The sequence below is a fragment of the Kogia breviceps genome, chromosome 12 (genome assembly GCF_026419965.1).
Source record: "Kogia breviceps isolate mKogBre1 chromosome 12, mKogBre1 haplotype 1, whole genome shotgun sequence".
NCBI classification, from domain to species: domain Eukaryota; kingdom Metazoa; phylum Chordata; class Mammalia; order Artiodactyla; family Physeteridae; genus Kogia; species Kogia breviceps.
In genome coordinates, this window is record NC_081321.1 from 937731 (window position 1) to 958625 (window position 20895).

At 61.6% G+C, this 20895-nt stretch overlaps 1 protein-coding gene across 13 annotated transcripts in view; it reads right to left on the reverse strand.

Annotated features, from left to right (window-relative positions):
- The window catches only part of CACNA1C (calcium voltage-gated channel subunit alpha1 C), a 521192-nt gene that overhangs the window by 40941 nt on the left and 459356 nt on the right, over window positions 1-20895 (reverse strand). For 9 of the 13 annotated variants that reach the window (XM_067008440.1, XM_067008436.1, XM_067008441.1 and 6 more), the window contains exons 29-30: window positions 20430-20540; window positions 7466-7549 (exon numbers count right to left, since the gene is read on the reverse strand). In XM_067008440.1, coding sequence (XP_066864541.1) covers window positions 7466-7549; window positions 20430-20540 — 195 coding nt within the window. Of the gene's footprint in view, window positions 1-7465; window positions 7550-8010; window positions 8095-20429; window positions 20541-20895 lie in introns of all 13 variants that reach the window. The other 4 variants (XM_067008443.1, XM_067008439.1, XM_067008446.1 and 1 more) reach the window with 3 other exon arrangements.

Consider the following 20895-nt stretch of genomic DNA (forward strand, 5'->3'; position numbering starts at 1 on the left):
CAGCAGGTGTTCTGTGTGCTGAACTGCGGTGGCCGGCCTGTGCTGTTAGCTGTGCTGGGGAGTGTGGCTGCAGCCTCAGGAGCCGCTCACCTGCAGCCCGACGGCTCCTCAGGTGCTGTCACCTGCCGGCGCTCACGCTACACGGGACTGACGGCAAAATCGCCAGGGTGGTCTTATCTTCCTTGGGAGGGACAGTCATTCAAACAGGTAACCCACAAGAGGAACTCATGAAAAATAAATGGGTAAAATCAGCTTGTCAGGAGTGCTCACAAAATCCCATATGTGGGGGCAGAGCAGAGGGGAGAGACAGAGAGACAGGGACAGGGACACAGAGGGAGAGACACACACACACACGTGGACGGACACAGTGAGCCCGGAGGATGGAGAAGAAAAGGAGAGACAGAGACAGACTCAAGGAGACCAACCAGCGAGAGCTGCCAGCTCTCAGGACGCGGATTAGACAGAGTGAGTGCTTTGGGGGGCACCTGTCAGTGCTTGGGCGCCTGCTGAAATGAGCTCCCTCACTCCCTCCACGAGCTCAGGGAACATTCGAGGTCCCTCCGCTTTAGATGCTCTCTGGCAAACACCCCGGCAGCTGGCTCAGCTGGGGACGAGTGACACCCGCGGCCTGGGTGGACGGCTGTGTGTCCTGACAGCGTCCTTCGGCCCAGCCCTCCGATTTAGGGGAAAGCAGACGGTCGTGTGAGGACAGAAGAGATGAGAATGAGGGCGGAAAGGAAAGAAAGTTAGAGGACGGAAGGCGGAGGGCTCTCGGTCCGAAGGCGGAGGGCAAGAGGGGCCCCGTCGGGTCCTGGCTGTCGGGGCACCGGGCAGCCTAACTCAGCCGGGTGAGAACCATTGGAAACAGGTTCCAGGGGCCTTTCGGGTCAGGCGTGCAGGACCCTCCTCCAGGGTCCTCCTGCTCCGGGACACCCCGCGCCCGGCAGCTGCTGTCCAGCCCGTGGACCTTGTTCTGCGGGCAGAGCCCGGGCTCTGGAAGTGGCTCCCCGCGTCCCGCTGGACTGCGGCTGGTCGGGGGCCCGGCTCACCTCTCGGGGCCGACTTCCTCTCCGAGCAGAGGAGAAACTACCCTTTAGGACAGCCGGTGGCCGGGCCTCACTCACACCACGCTCCAGATGCCCTCTCCAGGTCGAGTCTTAACTTCGTCCCTTTAAAGGCAGCGTTTCTTTGGGGGCGGGCGGTACCGAGTCGGTACTGCCCTCGGGTGAACAAGGCGCCTGGGTGGCTTCGTTTGTCGGGGGCGTGGGGGTGGAGGTGGTGCTGAGAAGGCGAGGGACCGGAGGGGCTCCCGGAGCAGCGGGGGGGGGGCCCAGCAGAGGGAAACAGGTGGGTGGGAGGGGGGCACAGGAAGGTGGCAAGGGCCACAGCGGCGGCTCCACCCGGCTTGGCCTGACACCACCGGTGTTGACTTACTAGACCTCAGAAGCAGCCCAGGCCACACGGACCACCGTCGTCTAGACACTGATGCCCGTTCCAGCCCCTCTCTGCCGCGCTGGAGGCGGGGAGCCAGGCGTGGGCCCACGCGGGCTCGGGGTGGCGGGAGGCGCCGACTCAGGATGCTGTCTCCCTCCCAGTCACTCCAGGCCCCGAGGCCGGAGTGGGAGCCAAACCTGCTGCACTAGTTTTACGGGGAGCCGCTGAGGGCGGTCGTTAGAAGTCACGCCCGCGGGTCTGTGGTCAAAGGACCACCGGCCCCGGGAGACAGGTGAGCAGCACCTGGGGTGGCACCCGAGGCCCCGACGTGCGTCGCAGATGCTCTAGAGGCTGAACCACATCCCAGTCGTCCCACCTCCCCCCCTGTCCCCACGCCTCCTCCCCTCCGCCCGCCTTCTCCTCCTGTGCAGAGGGCAGGGAAGGGGGCTGCTCCACTCCTCCTGCCCCCTTGCCCTCCAAGCCCCGCTGACCCAGGGCCCAGGCGTCCGAGCAGCCCCTGGTGTCCTCAGGCCCGGAGAAGTTCGGCTGAGCCGCCCTGCCCGGGGTCCCGAGGCGGGGAGGGCCCCTGCCAGCCTGCCCGCGGTTTGGCCGAAGGGCTCACGGAAATGCAGGCGTCAGTTCTCCCACAGGGATGGACTCGGAACCCGCTCTCGCCACCTGTCAGCCGCACGGCCTTGGCAAACCCTGAGCAAGCTCGGCCCCTGCCAGGGACGTGACGTGTGGTGGCCCTGGTCTGGCGCCCCCCCCCACCCCCGCCCCCGAGGGCAGCACGCTCCGCCCGACCCCTGCCGAGCTCCTAACGAGACCCCAGCCAGGACCGTGTCGCTTCACCCCACCGCCCTGCTCGGCTGCCCTGCACTGACGCCCTCTCGGTGTCCACGCAAGAGTCCTCGCGCTGACCCTGCCCGGAGGCCCCCGGCCGCGTCCTGTCCCTCACACAGCCTGTCCTCTTCCCACCTGAGGGTCCCCGGGGCCTCCTCTCCGGAGAGTTTCCAGGTGACGATTTTGAGGCCGCGGCTCTCGGGCGCTCCGCACGTGGACCTGCCAGCGGCGAGGGCGTCACTGTCCGAAGGCGCCCGGTGCGGAGCTGGTGGGGGGCACTCTGGGTCCACCTCAGGCCTCCGCCACTGCACTCGAGGACGGCCAGCCCCCAGGCGGGTCGCGGCTGTCAGTGCCGTGGCCTCCCCGTCCACGACCGGGGACACGCGTGTCCGTGAGGAAGGCTCCGGGCCTCCCGGCACTCCCTGTCGTGCAGGGGGGTGGAGGGGTGACTGGGGGCCGAGGGGGGCCACTTCTGACACCCCAGGAGCTTCCACTGACGTCACAGGGTTACGTCACTAGGTTTTCCTTCTGGAAAACAGCATTTCAGACTCAAGGGATAAAGGAGGAGCAGGGGGCTTCCCAGGGGACATGACGGTGACTCTGCCCAGACGGAGGACAAGGCAGCGCGTCCAGAGGGGGCGGGGTGGCCGGGCCGTGGCCACGGACGCAGAATCCAGCGTGACTGCGGGGCCCCGGGCCTCCCCCGGTCACCTCGGAGGAGCCAAGGGCATCTCCCAGAGTGAGCCGGAGGTCAAGGCGACCCTGAGCACGGAGGCCCCGGCTCAGCCCCCCGTTTCTCCTCTTCCCTCAGCCGTGCCCCTGCCCCGGCCTTGAATGCCGTCGCTGCGCTGCTGACCCCACCCGACGCCACTGCTGGGCGGTCGAGAGCGCCGTCCCACGAGCCGCGTCCTCCTCGTGCAAACGGGCCTCGCCTCCCACCCTCCTGCCGACGCCAGCTCCACCCTCCCCTGCTCGGCCGGGACCCCACGGCTTCCTGGGAGCCCTCCTTCTCTGGCGCCCACACCCAGTCTGTCGGGAGAGGCCGCGTGCCCTGCTCGCAGGGCAGGCTGAGAATCTGACCGTTTCCACCACGTCTGCTGCAACTCCATCCCCTCCCACCTGGATGGCCGCGGCCGCCTTCCGGATGGTGGAGGGCTTTGCCCTTGACTCCCGCAGACAGCAAAGGGGTCCCTGGACCACGGACACCTCTCCTCCAAGGTGCCAGAGTCCCCGCCTCCTGCTCAGGCGAAGGCCCAGACCTGCTCCCCTCCCTGACCACCGCACCCTGCTTTTCCTGCCCGAAGGATCCTCTCCCGGGATCCGCAAGGGCATCGGCTCACTTCCTTCAGGTCTTCGCTTTCTTCAAATTCCCCTCCTCGGCACAGCTCGTCTTACAGAGGACGGCACCAGCCTCCACGGCTCCCTGCTCCCCCGCCCCCCTCCCTCGGCGGCTTCTCGGCTCTCCACGTACTGCACCATTTCCTTATTCTCTGTGTCCGAACATCTCCAGCCTTAGGACACCAGCTCCCAAGGACGGGCTTGGCTTTGCTCCATAATGGATCCCAGGTGCCCGGCACCGGAAGGGGAGGCTCCAGCCACGGTGGAAGGAGTGGACAATGGTTCCTGGGGTCGCTGGGGAATCCACTTCCCAAGGCGGGGGGCACCAGAGCCTGGAACAGGCAGGAGGACGGAGCTGTTTGAGGGGAGATGACTTTGAACGTGGGGAATATCTGGAGGCGCCTGGGAGGCACACAGCAGTTGGGGAGGGAAACGAGAGCTGGTCTCCGTAGGTTAAATGTCAGAGATGAGGAGTTACAGGTGGAGAGCCTCAGGGATCCCTCTGAGGCTGGAATGGAACATCTGTCTGCAAAAGGAGGTCTTGTGACAACAGTAAGCCTAGAGAATTCGGGGAGGCCTGGAGCTGAGCCCTTGGCCCAGCGAGCATCCAGGCCCATAACCTGCCTATGGCCGGAAGGCAGACCATACGCTGGAGGGTCCTGCCTCTGAGAAGCAGCGCTGTCGTCCCTGTAACTGGTCCCATGGTCCTGGCTACCGTCGGGGTGCAGGGCCATGTCCGTGCTTGTGGGACAGGCCCATCTTGGCTTGAGTCGTGGGCAAGGCAGTGAGCTTGCTTTGATCCGGCTGGACCCGTCGACCAAGAGTTCGAGTGCATCCGGGAACGAGGGCTGTGACATCTGTGCTTGGCTGGTGTGTCAGCAGGGGGGTCAGAAAGGTCGTCCTTTGCTTGGCTGCCACGGTCTCTCCCCTTTAACAGCGCTGTACAGTTTTTTTTTTTTTTTTAATAAATTTATTGATTTATTTTTGTCTGCATTGGGTCTTCTTGCTGCACGCGGGCTTTCTCTAGGTGCCGCGAGCGGGGGCTACTCTTCGTTGCGGTGCACGGGCTTCTCATTGCAGTGGCTTCTCTTGTTGTGGAGCACGGGCTCTAGGCGTGCGGGCTCAGTAGTTGTGGCACGCGGGCTCAGTAGTTGTGGCGCACGGGCTTAGTTGCTCCGCGGCACGTGGGATCTTCCCGGACCGGGGATCGAACCCGCGTCCCCTGCATTGGCAGGCGGACTCTCAACCGCTGCGCCACCAGGCAAGTCCCAACAGTGCCGTACAGTTTACGGCCGGTCTTTAAATGGATGCTCTTAGTTGAGCTTCAAAACCCAGCACCGTAAAGCATCATGCTCCTCGGATAGGCGGGTGGGCAGGGGGAGAAGCGAGACTCAAGCACTTGATCTGATCCTGGTCCAGCCTTCTCCTCCGGCCCCTGCCTGGGACGACGACGCGGGTGTCCTTCCTGGATGTGTGGGAGGGTGCGGCAAGCAGCCGGGGCCGAGTGGTGGGTCTCTGGACGCCTCCCCTGCTCTGCATCACCCACGCTGTCCCCGTTTGTACCTCCAGACAAAACCCTTTGCAGGACTTTTCACGAACTCCTCAATCCGGGGAGGGAAGAGCATCTCCACGTGCGGAAAGGGTCCCGGGAGGAACTGGAGGGGCTTCCCAGCTGGAAGCGGGGCTGGGCCGATAACTGCTCGTCCAGAAAACAGAAAACCTCCTGCGGTTATTTAAGGATACAGGCCGCGGAATGTAAGGGCTGACCAAACCCTGGCCGGCGGGAGTCCGCGAGAGGAGGCTACGAGCCGGGCGTCACGGGCTGAACAGACAAGAACGCTGGCCGCCGCCCCGGGAGGCCTGGGCTCCAGCCGAGGGGCAGCAAAGGGCACTGGCCCGCGCCCCCTCCCCCCCCCCGTGCATCGGCAGTCGGGGGTGGTCACTCTCGTCTGTCCAGCTCAGGCTCACGGCACACAAGCTGGGCGCCGAGGCGAATCGCGAACGGAAGCTGTTGTACAAGTGGAGGGTCTGCGTGTGACGCCGCGCGCCGTTCCTGGGGTCCTGCACCACCCCCAATTCCAGCAGTCACTTTCTGGGGTAGAAACTTCATACTCTAGAATTTTTTTCCTTTGTCTTTGTTTTTCTTTAAAAACAGCAGTAGTTTGAGAGAAAACGGCAGGCTGAGCAGCGGCGTGGGCCTGGCCATCAGGGAGCGCCCCAGAGGACCCCGGGACCGAGGTGGGCCCTCTGCACCCAGGGAGCTGCCCGCTGCCCGCTGCCCGCTGTCACCTTCCTGCGGGTCTCTGCCATCGGCCCCAAGTCCCCTGGCACGGCTCCCCACGGGGACCCAGCCTCCAGACGCAGGCTCACCCTGCCCGTCCCTGGTCTCCTCCGAGGGCCCCTCGGTCCGAGCACAGGCCCTGGCCGGTGGATACGTGTAGGCAGGGCCGTGACAGATCCTGGGATACAACTTGGGGTCCATCCAGCCACTGGGGGGGGCAGTGCCAAGGGAGGGGAGGCATGGAGTCTGAGTGGGGAGCTTGGTTTCCTTGTGCTCCAATGATTTGGCAGAGGTCAAGGGAGCGTACACACGTATGTACACACACACACACACACACACACACACACACACACACACACACACACACCAAGACAAAGACGACCCTGGGGGATCCCCGAGACAGAGGGGCCGTCGAATCTATGCTACAGGGCGAGCAGCGGGGGGGCCAGGTTGACAGGGGGGCACGGGGAAAGCAGAACAGCCTCCTCCCAATGTCCACCCACTTGAAGCGGGCGGACAGGACTTCTGATCAGTGGAATCAGGACATAAAATGACATCAGTTCAACTGGCTGGCAGGCAGCTACGGGGTGGACGGGGCGGGTAAGGACAAGGAGGGGGGACGGTGGCGGTCGTGGGGTGTTTCTGACACCTTAGATCAGAACTCTAGAGCATCTGCTCCGTGCTGTTACTCAATGGTTCAGTGCATCGACATTTGCCCAAACATTACCAAGTCTCTTAACCAAGGAAAAATCCTGACAAAAGAACTAAACCACACATGTCAAAGACCAACCGCAAGAGGGCTTGCCTGTAGAGAAAGAGAGAAGGGTGAACATGCCGGGGAGCAGAGGGGCGTGTGCAGGGGCTACAGGGACTGTCTAGGAGGGGGCAGCTCCCGGGAGCGGGTGCAGGAGGTCTTGGAGCCGGGGCGGGGGCTGGTGAGGGGGAGAGCCAGGCAGGGCCAGGCCGGTCCTCTGGGGCAGGTTCACCTGGGGCCAGGTGCTCCCACGGCAAGTTGGGGGGGGGGTGGGGGAGGAGCCCTCTCCAGAAAAGAGGGGTGGTGTGGGCTGTTCTCCCCCGCCTCGCAGTGGAGGGGCCGTTTTAGCGTGACTATGCTGGGCTGACAGTGCCGGCCAAGTGCGAGCCGTCACGTGGTCCTCGGGAGAGCTCATCCCCCGGATGCTGGGGGTGGGAAGGGGCTGCCCCGGCAGCTGCCCAGCGGTTGTAGACGCCCTTCCGCCGTCTCACTCCGGGATCCCAGGGCTGCACCCTCCTAGACAGTGTGTGTCATGCTAGGCCAGTTGCAAAGGGGGAAGGAAAGGATGCGGCAATCAAAACTCAGAAGGAAAGGGGGGCCAGCTCGTTCCAAACGTTAAAAAAAAAAAAAAAAGAATAAAAAAATTGCGAAGTAAAGCAATGAGAACGAAAATCCTTTAAACCAATTTAAACGAACAAACAAGAGTAACTTAGCGGAAATAAGGAGCTTGGAGGGAAGCGACGAGGAGGCGGAGGAGAGCGATGCGGTGAGCGCGGGGCAGGCACGGCGTCGCAGGGCGGGACGCCGGTACTTACGTTTACCTCGGTGATGGCTATATCAACAATGCTACCCACAACAATCAAGGCGTCAAATGTGTTCCATGCATCACAGAAATAGTGCTGCACGGGGCAGAGGGGCCAGGGGAGGGAGAGAGGAGGAAAAACCAACAACAAAGAAAAACAAAACAAAAGGAAGAGGAAAATGAAAAAAAAAAGCATGAAAGAAAGGAGAGGAGAGAAAAAAATGAGAAAAGAAAGAGGTTATGTGGGCGTACTGGACCCTCTTACCACTCCACAGTTCTGGAGGCGCAAACCTGGCACCTGGTGCTCGCGGAGCCTGACAAAAGCCGGGTTAGTCGGGGTGGGGGGGCCGGGCGGGCGTCCTGGAGGAGGAGGAGCCCCGGCCGCCCCCTGCCCGGCCCGGCAGAGTTGGGGACAGTGCGGGGGCTCATGTCCCCCAGGACGGCGGCAGGTGCGAGAGAAAAGCATGACTGGCGGGGGTAAAACAGGAAACCGAAAAATAAACCGGAGGAGGTAAAGAGGGAGGGACACGGAGGCGTCCTGGGCAGAGTCATACTCACATTCGTCTCACTGAGAATGACGTCAATTACGCTGCCAATTACGATGAGGCAGTCAAAGACATTCCAGGGGTCACTAAAGTAGCCCTACACGGGGCGGCAGGACGGGAGTGAAAAGGAAGGTCAGACAGACAAGAACAGAGCACCGCCGTCGGGCCGCACTGTCGCTGCCGAGTCCGAGCGGGGCGGGGCTCCGCCCCCTCCAGACCCACCCCCCTCGCCGCGGGTCCTACTTCCCCAGCCCCTCCCAGGCCTCCAGCACCTCCTCGGAGGCCTGCCTGCGGGGGGGGGTGGGGGGTGGGGTGGGGGAGGGAACAGGGGCGGGGCCCTCGCGGGGCGGCCTGGGAATTAGCAAGCGGCCGTCGGTGTGGTCCAGGCGCAGCCAGGCCCTCTGGGCTCAGGGGTGGAGCCGTGTGAAGCTCGTGATAACGAGGGGACCGTGGCATCAGAGCAGCATCTGGGACGAGGTCACCCTCGTGGCAGCCCTGCACGGGCCCGCTGCCTCTGGACAGAGGCTTTCCTCCCTGAAAGGGGACGGGGGCCAGGTCAGTCCCAAGGTTTGGTAACGTGGGAGGTGACCCCAGACCGGCTCTCGGGGCAGGGGTGTCTCTGAAGCACCGCCATGCTCAGCGCCGTCATACTCTGACTCGGGACCCTGCTGAAACCCTCCCCCGCGAGACTGAGGGCCTCGCAGCCTTTCCTGCAGGCTGGCTGGGGGTCTGGGGGCTGTCGTGTCTAGGAGGAGCGATTAGGATGCCGACTCCACTCCTCTGTCCTGTACACATGGATTTTGTTTGTTTTACACCATATTTGGGGAAGGGAACGGATGGATGTTTTTGAAAGACTTTTTCAAAGTTCGTGGACAACTGGTCAACCAAGGGCTGTCCCCTTCCTGTGAGGGTTCTTGGAGTCCTGGGCGGGCAGGCTCTCTGCAAAGAGAGGGCGGGTTCTTGGGTCGGGACCACTGCCTCGCAGAGTGCAGGGGAAAGGGAGCAAAATGCCCTGTGACACACGCATGTCACGCTGTTCAGGGGCCCCGGGAACCACACAGCCGTCCTCCCCAGGGGTGCGGCGGGGAGGGCCCAGCACCGAGGGCGTTTGTCTTTCCATAAGAAAGGACATCTGCCCCTTTGGCTCTTCAAGGGATGCCCCGGCCTCTGAGCCACGAGCTGGGGCTTCCAGGAGGTGCACTTCTGAGGTTGGTGAGGAGGTAAGAAAGCATCGGGCTGGCCTCTTAAGAGTCTCCCCGGTCCCTCTCCCTGGCCCTCCTGGGGTGGCCAACTCTCGCTCTCTGTTTCTGAGTCTCAGAGGAGTCTGTGCTCTCCCACTTCTTGCCAACTCCCTCCAGCCCCCTGACCCCTCCAGCCCCGCCCTTCCTAGCCGTGCCCGCTCTCAGATGGATCACAAGACATGCTGTCCCAGGGCTGTTATTCTCAGTGTGGAGGTCAGGTCACGGGGAAAGGGACCTCTCGGTTCCCAGGCTTTTCTGCCAAAAAAAAAAAAGCAGAAATGCCACCGTGGACTCTGGACAGCCCGGCGGGGAGCAGAGGTTGGCCAGGGCGTAGGTGAGATGAGGGTCGCCTGAAACCCTGCTGGCTTCCCAGAGTATTTTTCTGAATATCCCGGAGCCTTCGGGGGCACCGAGAGGCTTCTCTCTCCCATTCGAGTCACGTGCTGTGAGCGGGAAAGAACCGACCCCCTCCAGGCTCCTCCCACGGCGTCACAGGGCACGTGCAGAGCACTGGTTTTGAGGGCAAAGAGTGAAGACCCCGGACAAACGATAAATGTGCGTGTGCTTTAACATCAGGTTTTGGAAAACACTGGGGGACTATCTCTAGGGAGGAAAACCATCTCTGTGGGTAGAGCTGTTTGGGGAGGGACAGGGAGGGGATGTCCAGGAAGAGAAAGGAGGAAGCAGGAACCAGAGGAGAGTCCAGGACGCCCGGCATCCAGCCTAGAAAACGCAGTGGCAAATCGTTATTCGGGTCTGGGGGCGAGAGGAGGAGAGAGGTCGGTGGGCGTCTCGGCGCTCAAGGAGCGGGGAGGGGCTGGCGTCTGTTGGTTCACCAGAGGGACCTGGAACAGATGGGTGAGTTGGCCTCGGTCCACAGCGTGGATGAGGGGAGAGACAGAAAGGGAGAAGGCAGGCAGAGGCGAGGCAGACGAGAGGTTAACAGCTGGCGAGCTCCGGCAGGAGCCCGGCCCCCAGGGACCCTGCAACCCTCACCCACCCCATGCATCGCCTGTGTCATCCGCACTCTTGAGCTCCGCTGTGTGGGTGCACAGGACGGCCAGGCCCGCCCCGGCGCTCTGCGGCCCGCGGCTTCCGCCGGGTTGCCTGGCCTCTCCCGCCCCCTCGCCCTCCACAGACTGGGCTGCTGGCGCGTTTGGTCGGCCCCTCTGTCCTGTGGGCCCGGGGCCAAGGCCTCTACTGGCCGCAGAGCCCCACCCATTCCCGCCCGGAGGAGGTTTACACACGGTGGGGGGTGACAGGGTCCCTTTAAGAGGCAGCTTCCCCCTCCCCCATCCACCCCCTTCCTGCCCCGTCCACCCTCCAAGCTGGACCATGAACACGGTTTCAGACCCTGCTGTCAGCGCCGCCTCCCAGCCGTCCACACCCATCCCAGAAACACGCTGACACCCTCCAGGGGGCTCGACAGGTCGCCAAGGGACACACCTGGCCAATTCCCCAGGTGGGCGGGGCCTGGGAGGAAGGTAGCCCCCTGTGCTCAGTGCAAGAGCCGTGTCCTCTCTGTCACACACATGCACACACACCTGTTGCCACCCATCTCCTCGACTGCTGGAAACCACGGGTGACATGGGTTTGGGGAGTACGATGGAGGAAGCAGAATGGAAAAAAAACCATAGACTTGTTTTCTCGCCATCAGGCTGACCTCCAGGTCACACCTGTCACTCGTTCTTTCTCTGGTGGAAGTCAGAGTTAGCGGAAGGGGCTCTGGGCTCTCCCTGAAGTGGTGAACCAAACCTCTCAACGTCCAGATCCTCAGAGCCAGGCAGGGTTGCCCACGCAGGGGCGGACGGCGTTTTGGGGGAAGACTTTCTCTCGCCATCTCCAACCCTGCAGGGCGAGTGGGTCCCCAGCCTCAGGAGGTCTCGTGCGTGTCCCCCTGGGCTGAAAGGCGAGCGCCCGCTGGGAATAACCCCTTCTCCGGAGGGCGACGGCCCTCCCCTCACTGGCTGCCACGGCAGAAGAGACGTGGACCAAATCAGTCCCGGGTTCACCACAACGTGATTCGGAAAGGACGCTGCTGCCCCAGCATCCGCGATGCATTTCACCTGCATGAGAAGTTTGGCTTCTCCTCTCTTGGATTATCTGTGCCCCGATTCCCTCCACGCCTGCAGCTGCTCCGAGGTGGAAGAGGGGGTGTAGTGGTGAAGGGCGTGAGACCCTCAGAGGCAGGGTGTCTGGGTTCGAGCCCTCCCTCTGGCACCTACTGGCTGGGTGACCTTGAGCAGATAACCGCACCTCTCTGTGCCTCAGTTTCCCCCTATGACACGGCGACCTGTGGGTTAGGGCAGGAATGACACAAGTGAAGTGTCTGCACCTGTAGGAAGCCCAGCGAGTTCCAGCGGCTGCCATGGTTGCTGGAGCTGGGCCGTCCCCTTCTAGGGGGGCCGGACGCACAGGGCCAGCTTTGGGGGTAGCGGGGAAGGCAAGGCTCAGGAATGTGGAAGGAGGAGGGGAAAGTGAAGGTTCCAGAATCCCAAGCTCCCTTCAGTGGGTCTCATCTTGAATCCTAGTGAGGACTGCCTGTCCTGAGATTCTCGGATGAAATCCAGCATCGCTTTGAGATTGGTGGCCATAAGCAAGCTGTCCTGGCTAGATTCTGTCAAACTCAGGTTCACACAGATAGTTAACTGCCAGGTTCCTAGAAGCCACTATTCCTCCCGGGGAGACCCAGGCCCCTTCTGCTCTGGCTGGAGGGCTGGGAGGAGAGGAGTGGGCTGCCAGGTGGGCCCACATCCTGTCTCTGGTCCCGAGAGCAGGGCTGCTGCTGGGAGGTCCAGGCACACGCCCTGGCCCCTGAATTCTGGACTCTCAGCCCCTTCCCCGCCCAGAGCAGAGTCAACACCAGCTTTAAAACACGGTGGTGGTGAGGGGTCCACAGGAGTCTCCACACCTGGGACTGTACTGCCATTGCCGGCTTCCTTCTCTTCTCCAGCCCCTCCTGCGCGGCTTCCTTATCTACCGCTGACGGGTCCAGCAGAGAGAAGGCAAGGAACACAGAGGAGGTGACCGGACGCTCTTCCTGGTGGGGAAGCTGACTGGACTTTGTCCAGGTCTCTGCCCCAAGACTGTTCCCTTCCAGGGACACATGGGGCCCCAGAGATCGACGTGGTGGGCGGGGGGGCCTGGGTGGAGGCTGGACGTGGAGCTGCTGCAAGCAGAAGGGCCTCCTGGAGGAGGCAGGGCCTAAAATGGGGCGGGCAGACGGCGTGTGCTTGGCTGGGGACGGGGGCCCCGCCGAGTAAGGGCCCCGCTGGCGTGAGCTGGGAGGCGGGGCCTGGTTCCGGGCCGTGGGACAGGGGGCTGTGGGAGGCGGTGGGGGCAGCCGGCAGCTGTGTGTCACACGGGTAACTCTGCCGCCACACAGAGATCATAGAAACTGTGCGACGTCAGGATGTCATTCAGATCTAACGGTCATCAAGGAAATTACTGGCGTCTAGTGGGGCGGCATGGCTGGTGCACAGCTGCTCCCGGCCCCTGGCTGCTCCCACCCTGTGACGCGCCCCTTCAGAAGCCCCGGAGCCCCCCAGCATAGACAGCCCGGGGGCTGCCCCGGAGCGGGCGGGGCAGAGGGCAGCAGCAGACAGGGGCGGGGGGCAAAAAGGAGACCCTGGGCGGGTGGTGGTGGGGGGGGCCGCACTCCCAGGAGTTAGAGGAGTGCACCCTTCGAAGTGGACAGCTGCTCTGGTTTCTTCTCGGGAATTAAGCTTTTTTCTCCCCAGGAAGGTTTCAAAGGCCCTCGTTCATTTATCTCACCGAGATGTAACGGGTGCTTCTGGGCGCCTGGAAGTGCACAGGTGTGGGCGGAGCGTGAGCCCGACCTGACCTGCCACCTCCCACGGGGGTGAGGGGACCGGGGGTCGGCTGGGCTCCTCCGGGGCCTGGGGAGGGTCTCCTCCACCCCAGCGGGCACCTGGGTCCACGGCAGGACCCCGCTGCGGGATCGCCCAGGACGAGGGTTCGAGGGGATACGCCTCGAGCGCGGGCAAGGCCGTCTGACACACGGTAGCGTCCGCAGGCACCCGCTTCAAAGGGACACCGGGGGCCCCTGGAGGGGGGAGGGGGTGCAGAGGACGGCAGCCCCGGTGGGAGCGAGGCGCCATCTGCCCACCTGGCATCTTCTCTCGGCGCATCCCGCAGACTACGCCCCGGGGGGAGCCCCCCGAGCCCGACCTGACGGTCCCATCCTCGCCCCCCGCCCTTCCCGACGCAAGCCGCCTAACAGGCCGGCCCCTCCTTAGCCCCAGCAGGCGTGGCCCAGCGCGGCCCTGCAGCCTCCACCTGCGCCCGCTTTAGAGAAGCCTGAGCGAACAGGAGCGCCGCCCTCGGCTCCGGAGATGCGCCACCAGGCCTGGCCCCTCCCGCGTCAAACAGAGTGACTGCCAGCCTCCAGGGGAGGCGGGCCCAGCTCGCGCAGCCTCGCCGGGACTGTCCCCGCCACCGTCGTCGGGGTCTCGGCCCTGCTAGCGGCCCTCCCCCTGCCCTCCCGCAGGCCCAGGCTGGCGGGTCTGGACACCCCTGCCCACAGGCGCAGGGGCCTCGTCCCCTCGCGGTGACTCTCACGCGGCCGCGTCACCCAGCGTGAATCATCTCCACATTAAATAACGGAACGCGCGACGGCTGCCCTGCCCTCCGCACACGGGGCCTCTCCACGAGGGCTGGGATTACTTTGGATCGTACTGACTGCCACGCCCCCTGCCCACCCGGCATCGAGTACCTGCAGACCGCCAGTAAAGGGGGTGCGGAGCTAAACACAGACTTTTCCCATTATAGCTTAGGAATTATAGACATATATATATTGACATTATGTGTATAGGTGTGAGTTTCCTATACATAAGGATTTAGATTTCCTCCGAACTTTATTTAAGGAAAATTAAGGAAGTAGTATACTAAGTATTTATTGCCAAAAGGGACCTTTGGTTCTAAAGGGATTGAAGCCCACCAGCCAGCCTGAAAGAATGTCCAACTTTCCGGGCAATTTCCGAAAAGGAAATATTCTTGCTGGCTCATGGTGCTTTTAGAGTTGAACTTTCCATGTCGGAAGGAAACAGAAGGAGACGTTCATATTTAGTGGTAGTCTGAGCTGCGCTGAACCTTGGCCGCTAACCGGCCACCGGGTCCCAGTTTCTGCTAAACGTTACCTACTTGCTCCTCGAGTGAACGATCCATTAATGCTCTTTCAGGACAAGCAGGGCCACTCTCCCCGGGGCAGACCCGGCCCGCACACCGTGGGGTCTGCCCCCTGCAGATTTCCCGAATGCCCAGTGGAATGGTACTGGGGGCCTCTGGGAGGTGATTAGGCCATGAGGGTGGAGCCCTCAGGAGCGGGTCTGAGGTCCTTGAACAGGGGACCCCACAGAGCTCCCTCGCCCCTTCCACCTGCGAGGACACAGCTGTGAGCCGGACGGGGCGCCCTTCATTGAACGTGGCCCTGCTGGTACTCCTATCTGGGAGCCCCAGCCTCCAGGCGGTGAGAAGGAGCTTTCTGCAGTGTCTGTCCGAGCAGCCTGGCCAGACTGAGGTGGCCCCGACCCCACTCCGGCCCAGCTAAGCCAGCCTCCCCTCCCCACCAAGGAACGGACGCGGAGAGAACAGGGCGTGTCTGGACCACAGCCCTACGTGCCCTCCCGGCTCGTTCGAGGTGATGCTGAGGGGGGAGGTGGGCTTCCTGCTCTGTCTCCAGAATTTCTTCTGTCGGTGGGATCTGGGGTCAGGGGGTGATCAAGCAAGAAACAAAGTAAACTTTGCTTTGTAAGAAATAAAGCCTCACAAAAATCTTTGCCCCTTGCAGAAACGTCCGCCTGACTTAAAACTGTTAGGAGGGGAATTAGGGCGAGAGGTACGGCTGGATCCAGAGGTAAAGCTGGAGAGAAAGCAGATTTTAGCTGCAATGTAGTATCTGGCAAAGACAAAGCCAGTTTCTAGTAGTTTCAGCTTTCCAGACAGGAGACGGAATGGCCCTGGCTGGCATCCTTTCCTGCCGGCCACCACACTTTCTCCTCCATCTCCTGGTCCTTTACTGGCTCTAAGGAAAGGGTCCTGACGTTCTCTCAGTAGCTCAGGGAGGACTCCCTCCCAGGACCCCAGCTCGACGGCTCCTGCCTAAGGGGTCTTCCCGGCACTTGGAAGAGCCCGGCCCTGGTTCCTCTTGCCCCATCTGCCCGGGCGGCCCCGACGGAACCTACCCTTTGGTGTGGCTCCCGCTGGCCTTCTTTAGGGGGACAGAGGGCAGAGCTGATTTTGGACGTTAAGGAAAATCATAGCCTAAACTCGAGCCCCGCTTGAGCGGGAAGGCAGGCAGGGCTCAGCTGTGCAGACGGGTCCCTTCCCTTGTCAGACGGTCACCAGCTGGGGGGCTCACACTACTTCTCCACCCGTCCGGCCCCTCTCCCGGAGCGGGAGCGGCTCGCTCACCGGGGACAAGGAAACACCAGAGAGAGCGGGTCCGGCCCCGGAAGCCCCTCCCCATCTGCTGGGGCGGGGGTGCCCCTGAGGAGCCCCAAGCTGGCTGGAGGTTGTGCTCATGTGAGAAAGGCTGTTTGTTACTGACGTGGAAGCACATGCTGGGTCTTCAAGGAAAGAAGGTTCTGGACGCGGACAGAGCTGAGGACAGACGGAAGAATTGGCTGCAGTCCTGGCTGGAGACAGCCTCCCTGAAGGCTCCCTGACCACCGCCTCCCCCTCCTGGCCCCTCTGCCACAGCCCAGGGAAGGAGTCAGCTGGTGATGACCCTCCCTACCTTGACCGCTCACCCCGGAAATCCGTACCGTGTCTCGGGCAACAGTCCTTCCCAAGACAGAAAACCGTCCTAAGGATGGCAGAGGAGACTTTATTCTGGGGGCACCAGGGGCCGGGACGCTCACGCATAAGCACAGTCAGAGATGAGGGGAAGGCTGCCTTCGTCCTCGGCAAGGCCAAGGCCATCCACACTCTCAGCTCAGACTTTCTGGCAGAGCTCACAGCTTGGCGCTGACCACTGAACCGCCTGCCTTGCCATCTGCAGCTACTGGACCCGGGAGGTCCGGGGACGACTGGGGGGCCGGGAGGGGACCCACACGGGGGACGCCGGGCCAGGAGCCCGTCTTACTCTTCCCACAGGGCTCCCACACCTGAGGTCACCCACCTGGGTCCATGAAGCCAGAGCAGCTGGGGTGAGGCGGACGCATGGAGGGACACAGACCCCGCGAACGGCCTGCGGAGAAGCGGTGTCTAGAGCCCCGCGGTCCAATATGGCAGCCGCCGGCCACGTGGACACAGAGATTTGAATTAATTTAAATAAGACGAAGAATCTCTGAACCTGCTTTCTCACCTGCCAAGGCCCAGGTGGGTCCCCGGGTGGAGGAGGGGTAGTCGGGAACCTTCCCGCCTCCCCGGGCCGAGCTGCTTCTCTGAGCAGGAGCCTGGGCCCCTTCTCCCTTCATCACCTGCGGGGTCATGGTCAACAGCAAGTTGCAGGCACGTGATCACCCCACCCCCCGGGGCTGACCGTGGAGCATCTGGGGCTGGCCCTGCCCTGGAACCTCCACAGTCACGGCCGAGCTGCCCAAAGGGACTGGAGCCTTGAAACCCCCAGGGTCGCCCTATTGACCCTGAAGGGCTTGGGTTAAAGGTCAACCTGGAGTTTTAACTGGGATTGTACTGAAGAGAGATGACATCTTTATAACGCCGACTTCCCCAATTCATGAACATGGCATGTTTCTCCACTTACTGAGTTTTCTTTAACTCCTCTATGTGAAACTTCACAGATCTTCTGTAAAGGTCTTAGAGGTTTTTGGTTAGATTTATTCTTAGGCATTGGATATTTTTCAATGCGTATCATAAAGTGTATCTTAAAAGTTTTTTCCTGTCTTTGCTGATAGATTTCTGTTCACGATAGGAGGACAGTCCAGCTATTTAGTTAACTTCAGGCGATTCTATCCGAAACCTTTTCACGCTGACCAGCTTGGTCCTGCACAGCCCCCCGTAGGGCCCAGGGACCGTCGGGAATGTCCAGCGCAGTCCTCCGCTCGGGGAGAAATTCCCTCTGGCCATTAGGTGTTCAAGACACTCCTGTCACCTGCCCCATTCTCCAGACAGAATGTGAATTTTAGGAGCAGAGCAGAGATCTACTTGAGTCAATGTGTTTTCCATGAGGTGGCGAGCAGAACAGATGGAAATGAAGACCAAGAGCATCAGTTTCCATGGGGACGACGGAAGAACGAGGCCAAACTTCAGACCGACCAGCCGACCAGCCAACCAACCACAGAGACCAAGGGACAGAGTAGGAAGCCCAGCAGGCCAACCTCAGACACCTGATGTCAGGACACATGTCAACTCCTGCGTCCTCGCTGCCTAACTGTCCTTCCTCAGCTCACACTCGCAGGTGCAAACTCACTTGCGGCACAAACACACGATCACGTTAGGAGCACCGGTTCTAGGGCCAGATCCAGCTAGATATTTCCACCAGAGCTTCAGGTACTTTCTTTTTAAAAAATTTTATTTATTTATCTATTTTTGGCTGTGTTGGGTCTTCGTTGCTGCGCACGGGCTTTTCCCTAGTTGTGGCGAGCGGGGGCTACTCTTCGTTGCGGTGCACGGGCTTCTTGTTGTGGTGGCTTCTCTTGTTGCGGAGCACGGGCTCTAGGCTCACGGGCTTCAGTAGTTGTGGCACTCGGGCTCAGTAGTTGTGGGTTGTGGGCTTAGTTGCTCCGTGGCATGTGGGATCTTCCCGGACCGAGGCTCGAACCCGTGTCCCCTGCGTTGGCAGGCGGATTCTTAACCACTGCGCCACCAGGGGAGTCCTCTCAAGTATTTTCTGGTTTGGTTTTCTTCCTGGATATCTTGAGGATGCTTTTCTTGGAGTCTCCTCCTAACGAGAATCCAGGAAGCCCACTCTCCTCCCAACTGGACAGGCTTGTCTGGCCGGGGACCCTCCCCCCTCTGCTGCCAGAAGCCCCTGCAGGGTATTCCCAGGAAAGGTCCTTGTCCCTTGTTGTTCATACCATAGACAGACCCTGGCACTTGTGAAATGCAGATGGCCCCAGGATGGCTCTCTTACTTCTCTGGAAAAGTTTCTCTTATTTCACCCCATCGTCTCACACCAGAAAACTAGAGATGGAGGAAGTTGGGTGCTTCATGGTTTAGAGCGCCCTACCTGGCTGCTTCCCGGGAGACGGGCTTGCTCCTGGGTATGCAGGATTCAGGGAGAGTGTTTTCCAGGCAGAGGCCCCTGCGGGTGTCACTGCCACGTACTCCTTAGGGCAGGTTTGCCCAGTGCATCTCCTGCGCTCGGGAGCCTGACTCAGGAAGTCCCCTGTAGGGCCCTGCAGCCGGCATCAGGCATCATGTGAAACACGTCTGAGCCAACGTGGAATGACTCAAGGCTTTGAAATATTTAAACTGTATGTCTCACAAAACGGGGTGAAAATGATGCCAGTTTCCCTCCTGGAGGCTGTCGTCTGAGTCGGAAGCTCAGCCCCAGTGCGGCCCGGCCTCCCAGCCTCCCCGGGGCGCGCTGCTGCGGGCTGTGAGCCCGCCGGCTCCCGTGCCGCGTGGCTGGGAATAGGACCACAGGGGACCCCACAGAAGGTGGCCGGGGACATTCCATGGTCTTCCCTGCCCCTGAATGGGACAGGGCTTGGAAGGGAAAGTGAGACGGAGTTGAGTTGCTGCTCTGGAGGAGATAGGAAAACACCATTATTATCACCAAATGACATTCACTAGGAGTCTTATTCTCTGAAAATCAGCCAGCATCCCAGGCATCCTCAATGAGAGGGGAAGATTCGGCATGGTAAGAATACGGTCTGTCTTGTCTTTGAAGCCCCTCAAAGGTGGTTTCCCTCTTTCTGGAAAGTTCCCAGCAGAACACCTGGTGTGGGAAGGTGCTTGTTAACAGCTCTGTGTGGCGGAAATTACATCGACTACGAAGTCAGACACACCGGCTTCTATTCCCAGTTCTGCGGCTTAATAATGGTGTAATTAATACGACACTTAATTGCTCTGAGCTTCACTCCCCTCTTCCCTAAGACGAGGAGCTAATACCTATCTTGGAGAGGCGTCTTGAGGATTCTACGTGACGAGGTGTGTGTAGCACTGCGGGTTACTGAGAATTGTTGGTGGAATGTTAAAATTCAGAGAAGACGACGCAGATCCTGGCGCTGAATAGGGATCCGACAACCAAGGGGCACCCCTCCCGGCCCGGCTAGTCCCGGGGCAGGTGAACATCTGAATGGAAATGGAATACAGGGCCAGGGACTCCTGCTTTTCACCCCCCGTTGACCTGTGTTACATCTGGAAAAACTCGTAACAGTGGGGAAGAGAAGGTTTGGAAAGCTGTCCTGCACGACCCTCTTGGAGACAACGCGTTCCTTCTCACCGCCCCCCAAAGCTGCGCAGCAGCTGGGAGCCTCCAAGCCACTGGGACACCCCCTCCGGGGCAGCCGCCCCCCGTGAAGCCCAGGTCAGTGGACGCCGGCGATGCTGACCTGTCTACAGGGCCGGAGATGGAAGGCCTGCTTGAACCGGGTCACCCTCCGTCCTTGAGGCCCAGGGGCAGGTGGGTTGGGGAGGGCACAGATAATCCAAGTGACGGGGAGCCAACCTGCCCTGCCCTGCCCTGCCTCACTCAGCCAGCAGCTCTAATCTCCTCTCCCAGCCTTTTTTCTAGAAGCTGCTTACAAGTAGCAAAGCAGGGACATTTGCAGGTCCGTCCCGTACTGGAAGGTACAGGGGGCGGTGATGCAGCCCTGAGGTGGGGAAACAGACACCCAGCCCTGAGCAAACGCGGCCCCGGCTCAGCTTCTACATCCAGGCTCTTAATCTGCACGGCGGGCGAAACGGGGAGAGAACAGAGCCCGGGTGGGTCTGGGGGGCTGGGCCTCGAGAGGTTTGGTTTCCAGTCTCCTCTAGAGGACGTGCCGGGGGCCGGGGCCACGGTGGGGGGACGAGGACCATCCTGCCTACACCCTGCAAGGAGGTTTGCGCAGGCACGGCCCTGCTCCCCGTGTCCAGACCACGGCCCGGACCGCGGGCTGAGATTCTGCTTCGAGGAGCTGGCCTGGCTCAAGGCCCGCGGGCTCCGGAGCTGGAGCGTTTATCGTCGGGAGGATACGGTCCCTCGCGGAGACTCTGCACCCACTGCCCCCCGCCCTGTCCGCCCAGCACCGTGGACCAGAGGCCCGTCTCAGAGGCCTACCTTGGGCTTGAAGGCGATGAGCTTCAGAATCATCTCCACCGTGAAGAGGCCGGTGAAGAGCATGTTGAGGACGTTCATGGCGATTTTGAACAGGCAGCTCTGACCGTAGTGCTGGAGGGGCCGGGGGACCATGAAATGAGCCTGGGGCTCCCTGCTCCCAGCCACCCCTCAGCAGAGAGGCCCGGGGGGCCGACCAGCCCCGTGGGGGCCACGTGGACCCAGGGAGCCCCGCGGACCCCTCCCGCCTCTAAGCCACTGCCAGCGCAGCTGCGCAGAGGCTTGCGTTCCTGCCCCGACCGGGGGGCAGCTCTGCCGGCCTCCTGGCCCTCAGCGGCCTCCACCCAGCTCGGCCCACTACCGGTCACGGCCCCTCCAGGGTCACCTGTGCTCCACTCCCCTCCCTCCGTCTCATCAACCCAGGATCCTGGGACCCTCCCCGCTCCAGAAGGGACACTTGTGTTCCTCC